General features: G+C 48.2%; 1 protein-coding gene across 1 annotated transcript in view; it reads right to left on the bottom strand.

The window, feature by feature from the left end:
• The window catches only part of LOC133356985 (fibronectin type III domain-containing protein 5-like), a 38,383-nt gene extending 27,263 nt beyond the window's left edge, over nt 1-11,120 (bottom strand). Inside the window, exon 1 of the mRNA XM_061574722.1 lies at nt 10,163-11,120. Coding sequence (XP_061430706.1) covers nt 10,163-10,232 — 70 coding nt within the window. The 5' untranslated portion in view covers nt 10,233-11,120. The remainder of the gene's footprint in view (nt 1-10,162) is intronic.
• Between the last annotated feature and the right edge of the window lie 2,015 nt (nt 11,121-13,135).

The raw sequence follows: 13,135 nt of genomic DNA, 5'->3' as shown, positions 1-13,135 counted from the left end.
GTAAAGTCACGTAGATAGAAAAAATACAATAAAATAAGAAAAAATAACGTGAATACAAATATCACGACGCTTCGATCGCAACACAATGTCGTGATCATTTTCATTCACTTTATTTTTCATTATTTTATTGTTATTTTTCTATCTACGCGACTTTACCGAAAGAACATTGGAATATGAATCCCTGCAGTCACGAAAGTTTTAAGTCAAAATATAAGCTCCTTTGTAAGGGCGACTCGGCCGCCAGACAACATCAAAGCATTCCACACAAATGACAGATGTCTGTTAAAAAAAATACGGCAAAGTAGTAGCCCTCGTGTATAGTACGAATGGAAGAAAGAAAAACACACATTGATTCTTACAAACCTGTGATGTGATGCCTGAACCACGAGATTAAGAATCGATGTTAACAGAGGAGGGCACGTGGCTTACAGATCAGAGGGCTGAGCTTGAGCCACTGAGAGACGGGGATTTAAAGCGGGTCCTCCTCAAGTCGACTAATTTGATGGGCTCAGCATGGTCCACCAGTGACTCACTCACGCAGAGGCCCATAGACTCACGCAGAGACCCATAGACTCACGCAGAGACCCACAGACTTACGTAGAGACCCATAGACTCACAGAGACCCAGACCCATAGACTCACGCAGAGACCCACAGACTCACGCAGATAACCATAGGCTCACGCAGAGGCCCATAGACTCACGCAGAGACCCACAGACTCACGCTGAAACCCATAGGCTCACGCAGAGACCCATAGACTCATGTAGAGACCCATATGCTCACGTAGAGACCCATAGACTCACGTAGAGACCCATAGACTCACGCAGAGACCCACAGACTCACGCAGAAAACCATAGGCTCACGCAGAGACCCATAGACTCACGTAGAGACCCATAGACTCACGCAGAGACCCATAGACTCACGCAGAGACCCACAGACTCACGCAGAAAACCATAGGCTCACGCAGAGACCCATAGACTCACGCAAGACCCATAGACTCACGCAGAGACCCATAGACTCACGCAGAGACCCATAGGCTCATACAAAGACCCATAGACTCACACAGAGACCCACAGACTCACGCAGAGACCCATAGGCTCACATAGAGACCCATAGACTCACGTAGAGACCCATAGACTCACGTAAAGACCCATATACTCACGTAGAGACCCATAGGCTCATGCAGAGAGCCATAGGCTCATGCACAGACCCATAGACTCACACAGAGACCCATAGACTCACACAGAGTCCTATAAACACACACATAGACTCATAGACTCACACAGAGACCCATAAGCTCACGCAGAGACCCATAGACTCATACAAAAACCCATAGACTCACACAGAGACCCACAGACTCACGCAGAGACCCATAAACTCACACAGAGACCCATAGACTCACACAGAGTCCCATAAACTCACACAGAGACTCATAAACTCACACAGAGACCCACAGACTCATGCACAGACCCATAGACTCACACAGAAACCCATAGACTCACACAAAGTCCCATAAACTCACACAGAGACTCATAGACTCACACAGAGACCCACAGACTCACACAGAGACCCATAGGCTCACGCAGAGACCCATAGACTCATACAAAGACCCATAGGCTCACACAGAGACCCATAGACTCACGCAGAGACCCATAAACTTACGCAGAGACCCATAGGCTCACACAGAGACCCGTAGACTCACACAGAGACCCATAGACTCACACATAGACCCATAGGCTCACACAGAGACCCGTAGACTCACACAGAGACCCATAGACTCACACATAGACCCATAGACTCACACAGAGACCCACAGACTCACACAAAGTCCCATAAACTCACACAGAGACTCATAGACTCACACAGAGACCCACAGACTCACACAGAGACCCATAGGCTCACGCAGAGACCCATAGACTCATACAAAGACCCATAGGCTCACGCAGAGACCCATAAACTTACGCAGAGACCCATAGGCTCACACAGAGACCCGTAGACTCACACAGAGACCCATAGACTCACACATAGACCCATAGACTCACACAGAGACCCACAGACTCACGCAGAGACCCACAGACTCACGCAGAGACCCATAGACTCATACAAAGACCCATAGGCTCACGCAGAGACCCATAGACTCACGCAGAGACCCATAAACTTACGCAGAGACCCATAGGCTCACACAGAGACCCGTAGACTCACACAGAGACCCATAGACTCACACATAGACCCATAGACTCACACAGAGACCCACAGACTCACGCAGAGACCCACAGACTCACGCAGAGACCCATAGACTCACACAGAGACCCACAGACTCACGCAGAGACCCATAAACTCACGCAGAGACCCACAGACTCACACAGAGACCCCGAGACTCACGCAGAGACCCCGAGACTCACGCAGAGACCCCGAGACTCACATAGAGACCCATAGACTCACACAGAGACCCATAGACTCACGCAAGACCCATAGGCTCACGCAGAGAGCCATAGGCTCACGCAAAGACCCATAGACTCACGCAGAGACCCATAGACTCACGCAGAGACCCATAGACTTACACAGAGACCCATAGACTCACGCAAGACCCATAGGCTCACGCAGAGACCCATAGGCTCACGCAGAGACCCATAGACTCACGCAGAGACCCATAGACTTACGCAGAGACCCATAGGCTCACACAGAGACCCGTAGACTCACACAGAGACCCATAGACTCACACAGAGACCCATAGGCTCACGTAGAGACCCATAGGCTCACGTAGAGACCCATAGGCTTACACAGAGACCCATAGACTCACTTAGAGACCCATAGACTCACACAGAGACCCATAGACTCACACAGAGACCCATAGACTCACACAGAGACCCACAGACTCACGCAGAGACCCATAGCCTCGCACAAAGACCAAAAGACTGGCATAACGACCCATCGATTAAACCTGGTTCTCCGAGTTCAGAATTTGTATATAAACTCGAGGAATCCGATGGATGATAAAGCTCGTTTTCACAGATGTCCAATAATTGATGGGCTCAGCAAGGTCACCAATGACTGCAAAAAAAACGCATCGTATGAAATTTGGTAGTGTACTTAATTAGACTGAGAATTAAAAAAGAAAATCCAGAAAGTGCAGCCCTCGACTATGTATGTGTATACCAAAGGTTCACTTGAAGGTTGCCAAAAACACTGCTCTGCAATCAAAATATGATAATTGGTTTTTTACCCTTTAATCTGGCAACAAAACTGTTTTGTTGGCAGATAAAAGGGTAAAAAAAAACAATTATCATATTTTTTCTTCTGGCAAATGAGGTTCCAATGGTGTAAATGCTTACCCCGAGCTCTCATACTCTGACGGTGCATTGTCTTTGAGTTGTGCGCCTTTTGGCGTCATCTGGTCCAACACCATGTGAGACTAGGCTCTAAGGAAAGCTGTCTCGGGTGTGGACCAATCAACTTCAAGGACAGTGCATACATTATCAGAGTTATGTTTTTTTTTGCATTATGACTGCAGGTATTGTGGTCTATGCAAACATGACTCCTTTTAAAATCCTTTATATTAAGTTCGCGTGCTTGCTTGCTTGCTTAGGACCGTGCAAATCTTTTAACCCACTTCCCGGGATCCAATCGAGCTGACATTTTCCACACAGACTCGTTGTGCCAGACAATTATTGTTCGTGAAAAAAAATTCCCAAAATTTTACACTTTTTAGGCAAAAAAAAAATATTTTACATATATTCAAATAGAACTCATTCATCGCTTTGGCTGAACGTCACAGTATAAGAGCCCAGAGCGTAACCCCTCCACAGGCCGTGGCGGAGTAGCGCAGTTGGTAGCGCCCTCGCTTCCCATGCCAAAGGTCGCGGGATCGATCCCCGCGTCCTCCACAGGCGAATATATTTTTAAATCCTTTATATTAAGTTCGCCGCCACGCATATAAAGGATTTATAGTGAAAAACTTTGTTTTTACGGGTTTACTTGTTTAACACTTAGGCTTTCGCGACCAATATTATTCAGAATCAACGTTTTTGGGTTTAGATCGCGTTATTTATAAATGTGTCGTAACCCTCCACCACCCGACACGGCCAATCAGTAAAAAAGTGTCACGTTGACAAAAGACAAATTAGTTCACTGCTTTAGCCCACCGGTGTGTTGCAGCGTGAAACCACAACATTTACAATTTTTGAGTAGTACGACGTTTCGCTGGTAATTGCCCAATGATGCTGGATGCAATTACCAGCGAAACGTCGTACTCAAAAAATTGTAAATGTTGTGGTTTCACGCTTCAACACACCGGTGGGCTAAAGCAGTGAACTATTTGTCTTTTGTCAACGTGACACTTTTTTACTGATTGGCCGTGTCGGGTGGTGGAGGGTTACGACACATTTATAAATAACGCGATCTAAACCCAAAAACGTTGATTATGAATGACTCCTTGTAAAAAAAAGGTGTCAGTTTTGTTGCCAGATAAAAGGGTAAAAAACAATTATCACTGTTCTGCAATATCCACTTCCGTGTGTGACTCTTTACATACCCCAGAGCGTCACGTGATGCAGGGGTCTCAGAGCTAGCTCTGTGATATCCACTTTCACAGACAAATGCTGTGTGGAGTGTAAATACGAGTCAATGAATGATTGGTCTATGATGTAATTTCACGCCCCGTCTCCATCCTACTTGCTCCGTTGCCTGAGAACTGCCGTATTGACGCAAGAAAATGACCTCTGGTGAACGGAGTGAGACAAATGAGGATGGGGGGGCGAGAGAGACGGGGAGGTTACAGACAATTCCCCATCAATGGGAGACGAGGCTGACTGGTGTATCTTTATATAATCACGAGTGAACATGTGTCTGTGTGTCTATTTAGATGAGAGTGTGTCTGTCCGCGTGTGTATGGGGTTAGTTTAGCGGTTAGCGCACTGCGCCAAGAATCACACGGTCAGAGTTTGATTCCCGCTGACGGCTAATATCGAGTGACGATTATCTGGGCCTCCCCTAGGTGGACTCGGCCTCAAATTAATCCTCAGTGCGGTGTGTTGTAAATATCACCGTTGGGGGAGACCACCCCACCCCCTCGTGTGCCGTGCCGGCCTTCAAAAGGTGCTACTCGCTAACAGCACTTGCCCCAACAGTCTGTTGAGGCTATACGGGGGATCTTTGTGTGTGTGTGTGTGCGTTGCTAGGCATAGCTAAAATAGAAATGTTTTGTAACCCTGGTTCACTTTCATTTTTAATGATTGGCCTCCCTGAATTACAGCACAAAAATCTCTCATCCGTGTGAGTAAATGCGTGTGCGGCAGTGCGTGTGTTATGTGTCATTGTGTGTGTCTGTGGCATGGTGTGTGTCACAGTGATATACTGTGTCGTGGTGTCAGTGTGTCACTGTGTGTGTGTCACTGTGTGTGTGTCACTGTGACATACTGTGTCGTGGTGTCAGTGTGTCACTGTGTGTGTGTCACTGTGACATACTGTGTCGTGGTGTCAGTGTGTCACTGTGTGTGTCACTGTGTGTGTCACAGTGAAATACTGTGTCGTGGTGTCAGTGTGTCACTGTGTTGGTCAGTGTCACTGTGTGTGTCTGTGTCATGGTGTGTGTCACAGTGATATACTGTGTCGTGGTGTCAGTATGTCACTGTGTGTGTGTCAGTGTGTCACTGTGTGTGTCACAGTGATATACTGTGTCAGAGTCTCAGTTTGTCACTGTGTGTGTGTCAGTGTCACTGTGTGTGTGTCACAGTGATATACTGTGTCAGAGTGTCAGTGTGTCACTGTGTGTGTGTCACGGTGTGTGTCACAGTGATATACTGTGTCGTGGTGTCAGTGTGTCACTGTGTGTGTCAGTGTCACTGTGTGTGTGTGTCACAGTGATATACTGTGTCAGAGTGTCAGTGTGTCACTGTGTGTGTGTCACGGTGTGTGTCACAGTGATATACTGTGTCGTGGTGTCAGTGTGTCACTGTGTGTGTCTGTGTCACTGTGTGTGTGTCACAGTGATATGCTGTGTCAGAGTGTCAGTGTGCCACTGTGTGTGTCAGTGTCGCTGTGTGTGTGTCAATGTCACTGTGTGTGTCACAGCAATATACTGTGTCAGAGTGTCAGTGTGTCACTGTGTGTGTGTCAGTGTCACTGTGTGTGTGTCACAGTGATATACTGTGTCAGGGTGTCAGTGTGTGTGTGTCAGTGTCGCTGTGTGTGACACAGTGATATACTGTGTCAGAGTGTCAGTGTGTCACTGTGTGTGTGTCACTGTGTGTGACACAGTGATATACTGTGTCAGAGTGTCAGTGTGTCACTGTGTGTGTGTCAGTGCCAGTGTGTGTGTCACAGTGATATGCTGTGTCAGAGTGTCAGTGTGTCACCGTGTGTGTCACAGTGGTATACTGTGTCAGAGTGTCAGTGTGTCACTGTGTGTGTGTCACTGTGTGTGTGTCACAGTGATATACTGTGTCAGTGTCAGTGTGTCACTGTGTGTGTGTCAGTGTGTCACTGTGTGTGTGTGTCAGTGTGTGTGTCACAGTGATATGCTGTGTCAAAGTGTCAGTGTGTCACTGTGTGTGTGTCAGGGTCACTGTGTGTGTGTCACAGTGATATACTGTGTCAGAGCGTCAGTGTGTCACTGTGTGTGTGTCAGTGTCACTGTGTGTGACACAGTGATATACTGTGTCAGTGTGTCACTGTGTGTGTGTCACTGTGTGTGTGACACAGTGATATACTGTGTCGTGGTGTCAGTGTGTCACTGTGTGTGTGTCAGTGTCACTGTGTGTGTGACACAGTGATATACTGTGTCAGAGTGTCAGTGTGTCACTGTGCGTGTGTCAGTGTCGCTGTGTGTGTCACAGTGATATACTGTGTCAGGGTGTCAGTGTGTCACTGTGTGTGTCACTGTGTGTGACACAGTGTGTGTGTCACAGTGATATACTGTGTCAGGGTGTCACTGTGTGTCACTGTGTGTCAGTGTCACTGTGTGTGTCACAGTGATATACTGTGTCATAGTGTCAGTGTGTCACTGTGTGTGTGTCAGTGTCACTGTGTGTGACACAGTGAAATACTGTGTCAGAGTGTCAGTGTATCACTGTGTGTGTGTCAGTGTCACTGTGTGTGTCACAGTGATATACTGTGTCAGGGTGTCACTGTGTGTCACTGTGTGTCACAGTGATATACTGTGTCAGTGTCAGTGTGTCACTGTGTGTGTGTCAGTGTCACTGTGTGTGTCACAGTGATATACTGTGTCAGTGTCAGTGTGTGACTGTGTGTGTGTCAGTGTCACTGTGTGTGTCACAGTGATATACTGTGTCAGTGTGTCACTGTGTGTGTACCTGATGCGGTGTGTAAACATTGGGAGACAAAGGCGGCTGGGCGTGGTGCTGGCCACCCACCCCCTCGTGTGCCGTGCCGGCCTTCATAGGTGCTCGCTAACAGCACTTGCCCCTACAGTCTGTTCAGGCTATACGGGGGATCTTTTATCTTTGTGTCACTGTGACATACTGTGTCGTGGTGTCAGTGTGTCACTGTGTGTGTGTCACTGTGACATACTGTGTCGTGGTGTCAGTGTGTCACTGTGTGTGTCACTGTGTGTGTCACAGTGAAATACTGTGTCGTGGTGTCAGTGTGTCACTGTGTTGGTCAGTGTCACTGTGTGTGTCTGTGTCATGGTGTGTGTCACAGTGATATACTGTGTCGTGGTGTCAGTATGTCACTGTGTGTGTGTCAGTGTGTCACTGTGTGTGTCACAGTGATATACTGTGTCAGAGTGTCAGTGTGTCACTGTGTGTGTGTCAGTGTCACTGTGTGTGTGTCACAGTGATATACTGTGTCAGAGTGTCAGTGTGTCACTGTGTGTGTGTCAGGGTGTCACTGTGTGTCACTGTGTGTGTCACAGTGATATACTGTGTCAGTGTCAGTGTGTCACTGTGTGTGTCAGTGTCACTGCGTGTGTCACAGTGATATACTGTGTCAGTGTCAGTGTGTGACTGTGTGTGTGTCAGTGTCACTGTGTGTGTCACAGTGATATACTGTGTCAGTGTGTCACTGTGTGTGTCAGTGTCACTGTGTGTGTGTCAGTGTCACTGTGTGTGTCAGTGTCACTGTGTGTGTCACAGTGATATACTGTGTCGTGGTGTCAGTGTGTCACTGTGTCAGTGTCACTGTGTGTCACAGTGATATACTGTGTCAGTGTGTCACTGTGTGTGTCAGTGTGTCACGTGTGTCAGTGCCACTGTGTGTGTGTCACAGTGATATACTGTGTCGTGGTGTCAGTGTGTCACTGTGTGTGTGTCAGTGCCACTGTGTGTGTCACAGTGATACGCTGTGTCGTGGTGTCAGTGTGTCACTGTGTGTGTGTCAGTGCCACTGTGTGTGTGTCACAGTGATATACTGTGTCGTGGTGTCAGTGTGTCACTGTGTGTGTGTCAGTGCCACTGTGTGTGTCACAGTGATACGCTGTGTCGTGGTGTCAGTGTGTCACTGTGTGTGTGTCAGTGCCACTGTGTGTGTGACACAGTGATATACTGTGTCGTGGTGTCAGTGTGTCACTGTGTGTGTGTCAGTGCCACTGTGTGTGTCACAGTGATACGCTGTGTCGTGGTGTCAGTGTGTCACTGTGTGTGTGTCAGTGCCACTGTGTGTGTGTCACAGTGATATACTGTGTCAGGGTGTCAGTGTGTCACTGTGTGTGTGTCGGTGTCACTGTGTGTGTCACAGTGATATACTGTGTCAGTGTCAGTGTGTCACTGTGTGTGTGTCAGTGTCACTGTGTGTGTGACACAGTGATAGAGCCCAGCGCGCTAAATACTACACATACAATGGCACACACATTAATGTGTGTATGTATGTATACATACATACACACATTAATGTGTGTATGTATGTATACATACATTAATGTGTGTGTATGTATGCACACACACACACGTCTCGTGCACACGTTCGCATATGCACACACACACACACATTTGCACGGTTGGCGAAATAAGTTGAAGATTAATTCATACATTTACACAGATACATACGGAATCACGCACACATTGACACATCTTAACACACACACACGTGATGTACACGGCCACGTACCACATACACAATGACACATTCATACACACCGACACACATGCCATCACACACACACGTGTGTGTATACAGACATGTGTACACATCTCACACACGTTATCACATGCACATACGGAGACAGAAAAGCCCCCGTGTAGCCTCAACAGACTGTAGGGGCAAGTGCTGTTAGCGAGCACCTATGAAGGCCGGCACGGCACACGAGGGGGTGGGTGGCCAGCACCACGCCCGGCCGCCTTTGTCTCCCAATGTTTACACACCGCACCAGGTACTCATTTGAGGCCGAATCGACCCAGGGGAGGCCCAGGATCGGTTCAAATAATCATCACCGGTGTTGGCCGTGAGCGGGAATCGAACCCGGGTCGCCGCGTTTGTAGCGCAGCGTAGCGCTAACCGCTGCACCACCGCTCATCAAAATATATAGACTGTACACACAGACACACCCGTTATCGCGCACACATTGACACATCTTAGCACACACAACGCACACATTGACACAAATCTAGTCACACACGTCCACGTATTACATGCACAATGACACATCTTCTAACATACACACACCGACAAAGATCCCCCGTATAGCCTTAACAGACTGTAGGGGCAAGTGCTGTTAGCGAGCACCTATGAAGGCGGGGAGGTAAGTGGCCAGTACCACGCCCGACCGCCTTTGTCTCCCCAGTGGCGATGTTTACACACCGCACCAGGTACTCATTTAAGGCTGAGTCGACCTAGGGGAGGCCCAGGACCGGTTCAGATAATCGTCACTGGTGTTGGCCGTGAGCGGGAATCTAACCCGGGTCGCCAGTTTCATAGCGCAGCGCGCTGACCGCTACACCACCGCTCCCCACACACACACCGACACACATGTCATCACACACATGTCATCACACACACACACACGTATGTATACAGTCATATGTGCACGTATCACAAAGACAAAGATCCCTCGCCCCATATAGCCTCAACAGACAGTTGGGGCAAGTGCCGTTAGCGAGTAGCACCACCTATGAAGACCGACACGGGCGCCCGTTAGGGGGGGAGGGGGTTGAGGTTTGACCAGCACCACCCCCGTCCGCCTTTGTCTCCCCACCAGAGAGACTCACTCACCTGCATTGGCAGCAATGAGACCCAGCGCCAGGTCGAGGACTGTCACAGCAAGCCATCCCTGGCCCTTCATCTCCACGGAGATACACTGTGGCCTTGGCCTCCAAAAAAATCAGCCTCACCCCAAAGCCTCCTCCATGTGAGAAGCCCCCCCTTTTGATCCCGGTTCGATCCCGATATGGGGTCTTGGGGAGGGGGGGCTCAAATCAGCGAAGGGTAACAGTGGTCACGCATCGCTTGACCGAATTGCCTCGGGAGAGCGATGCTATCTGCACGTGTACGTGCGAGTTGAAGGAAATCACCAATTGTGCAGTGAAGCGTAGGTGCTACATCTAATTATCTCAACGTATTAATTGTAAGGTAGATAGATGCCTCGTAGCGATGCGGCCGGCTGTTTTAATTCGACGACGAATATCTCTCTCTCTCTCCTAACTAATTCGACAATTATTTGCCCAAAATCTCACCACGCTGAATGTGCATATGGCAAGCGAAATAAAATTTACGGAGATTTAAATACACACACACACACACAGACCTCCCCAAAAAAAAAATCCCTGCGCAAAAATCTGCTGTTGAAATAATCAAACGTTTAGAAGCTTGCGCGGCTATGAATTGAATAGCCAAAATGCCAATATTCGTGCCTGTCGAAGCCTTGAAGGGTTACCATCGTCCCGGTCGGTATCTGCCCGTGGCTTGAGTCTGAACGGAGCTACCGACCCAGCTCACACACACACACACAGCTGCACAAAGACAAAGAGCCCCCCCGCCGCCAGATAGCCTTCACCAGCCTGTCGGGGCAAGTGCTGCGAGCGAATCGCCGTGCCGAGGCCCGGCAAAGGCCCCACGAGCGAGCGGTGGTTGTAAGGGGGTGGCCAGCACCACGCCCGGCCGCCTTTGTCCCCCCAGTGGCGATGTTTGGAGGGGCTGAGTCGTCCTATACGAGTTGACACGGACGCGCGCACACCCCTCCACCCACCCCACGTGTGTGTGTGTCAGTGTGACGTGTGCTCAGTGAACGGCGTTCCATTGGTGGAGCCCAAAGAGCGCTGTGAGTAGGCGGCAATGCTGTGATGTCGCTTCTGGCCACTTGGTGTCACACGTGCTCAGCACGCCGCTCAGGTCTCCGTGACCGTATTCTCTCTCTCTCTCTCCGATAGTTTCAAGTTTAAATTATTAGGTATGTAGCCCTGTGAGCCATTCGGCTCTTGAATCGGGTGCAACCGCAACAAACAAAACAAACATGAACAAGAAAACATCTTAAAGTGACTGAGTGCAAACAGAAAATCCAAGAAAAGACAGCAAAATATTGCAGAAAAAGCACCGTACACCAACGCTGTGTGCAAAAATCCCAGTGGGATGCAAGTCAAACAACAACAACCACAAGACAACTTAGATTAAGGCCATCAGTCTAACCCTGTACTACAACAAACAAACATGGCCAAACTGAAAAGAAATTTCAAAAATCACCAAAATAAAGCCATGAAAGCAATGCAACAGTGATCATAGGAACTGTGACGGAATTTAGACAATAAACGACGGAAACAACACGTACCACCAAAACTCTGCAGCCATAGCTGGCTGCATGAGTCACTCCACAACAGCAGCAGGAGCATCAGTCGGAGTGCATTAATTCTAGATTTGAAGCTTTCGTGACTGCAAGGATTCATATTCTTAGGTTTTTTCGGTAAAGTCACGTGACTTTACCGAAAAAACCTAAGAACATCAGTCGGAGTGTCAACATTTTTCAATGCACCTTTAAGATCAGCGCACATGGAGAAGCGGCCGTCGTGTGCTCGGCACGGGATCAAGGAGATGCATTTGCACTCGAGGAATCCGATGAGCTATGAAGCTCTTTCTAACAGACTGCAGGGATTCATCTTCTTGGTTCTTTAGGTAAAGTCACGTAGAAGGGAAATAATAAAATAATATTGTTTTATTATTTTAATTTTTTATTATTTTATTATTTCCCTTCTACGTGACTTTACCGAAAGAACCAAGACGATCTGGTAGGTAAGCGTTGTCTTTCAGGCAAGCCTCATTGCTGATGAGATGCTGAATGTCGAAATAGGTGCAGAGTTGTGTTTGCGGTGGATCAATGCCGCCGATGAAGATGCACTCACAGAAGGCCATGCCGCTGATGAGATGCATAAAATAAAACGCTTGTTTTATTGTGTGCATCTCGTATGTTTAATTGTATGTTGTATTGTGGAGAGACACACGTGCGAAGGAGATGAATTGCTTCCTTATTTTGTTACTTGTGACACAGAATTTGTCCACAAGAGGGCGACCCACACTAACTCACACAGTGACTCACACACAGAGACCTAGAGACTCACACAGAGACGCAGACTCACACAGAGACGCAGACTCACACTCACATAGAGACCTAGAGACTCACACAGAGACGCAGACTCACACAGAGACGCAGACTCACACAGTGACTCACACTCACACAGAGACCTAGACTCACACAGAGACCCACAGACTCACACAGTGACCTAGAGACTCACACAGAGACCCACAGACTCACACAGAGTCTCACACTCACACAGAGACACAGACTCACACAGAGACCCACAGACTCACACAGAGACCCACAGACTCACACAGAGACGCAGACTCACACAGAGACCCACAGACACACAGTGACTCACACTCACACAGAGACCCACAGACTCACACACTGACCCACAGACTAACACAGATTCAAATACTGTACTCACACAGAGAGCCATAAACTCACACAGAGACTCATAAACTCACACAGAGACCCATAACCTCACACAGATTCCAATACTGTACTCACATAGACACCCAGAGACTCACACACAGACTCAGAGACTCACACAGAGACCAAAAAACTCACACAGATTCAAATAATGTACTCACATAGACACCCAGAGACTCACACACAGACTCATAAACTCACACAGATTCAAATACTGTACTCACATAGAGGCCCAGATACTCACACAC

This window comes from Lethenteron reissneri, chromosome 56 (assembly GCF_015708825.2).
Source record: "Lethenteron reissneri isolate LAM-NWPU_2019-01 chromosome 56, ASM1570882v1, whole genome shotgun sequence".
NCBI classification, from domain to species: Eukaryota; Metazoa; Chordata; class Hyperoartia; order Petromyzontiformes; family Petromyzontidae; genus Lethenteron; species Lethenteron reissneri.
This window is presented reverse-complemented; position numbering and strand designations above follow the sequence as displayed.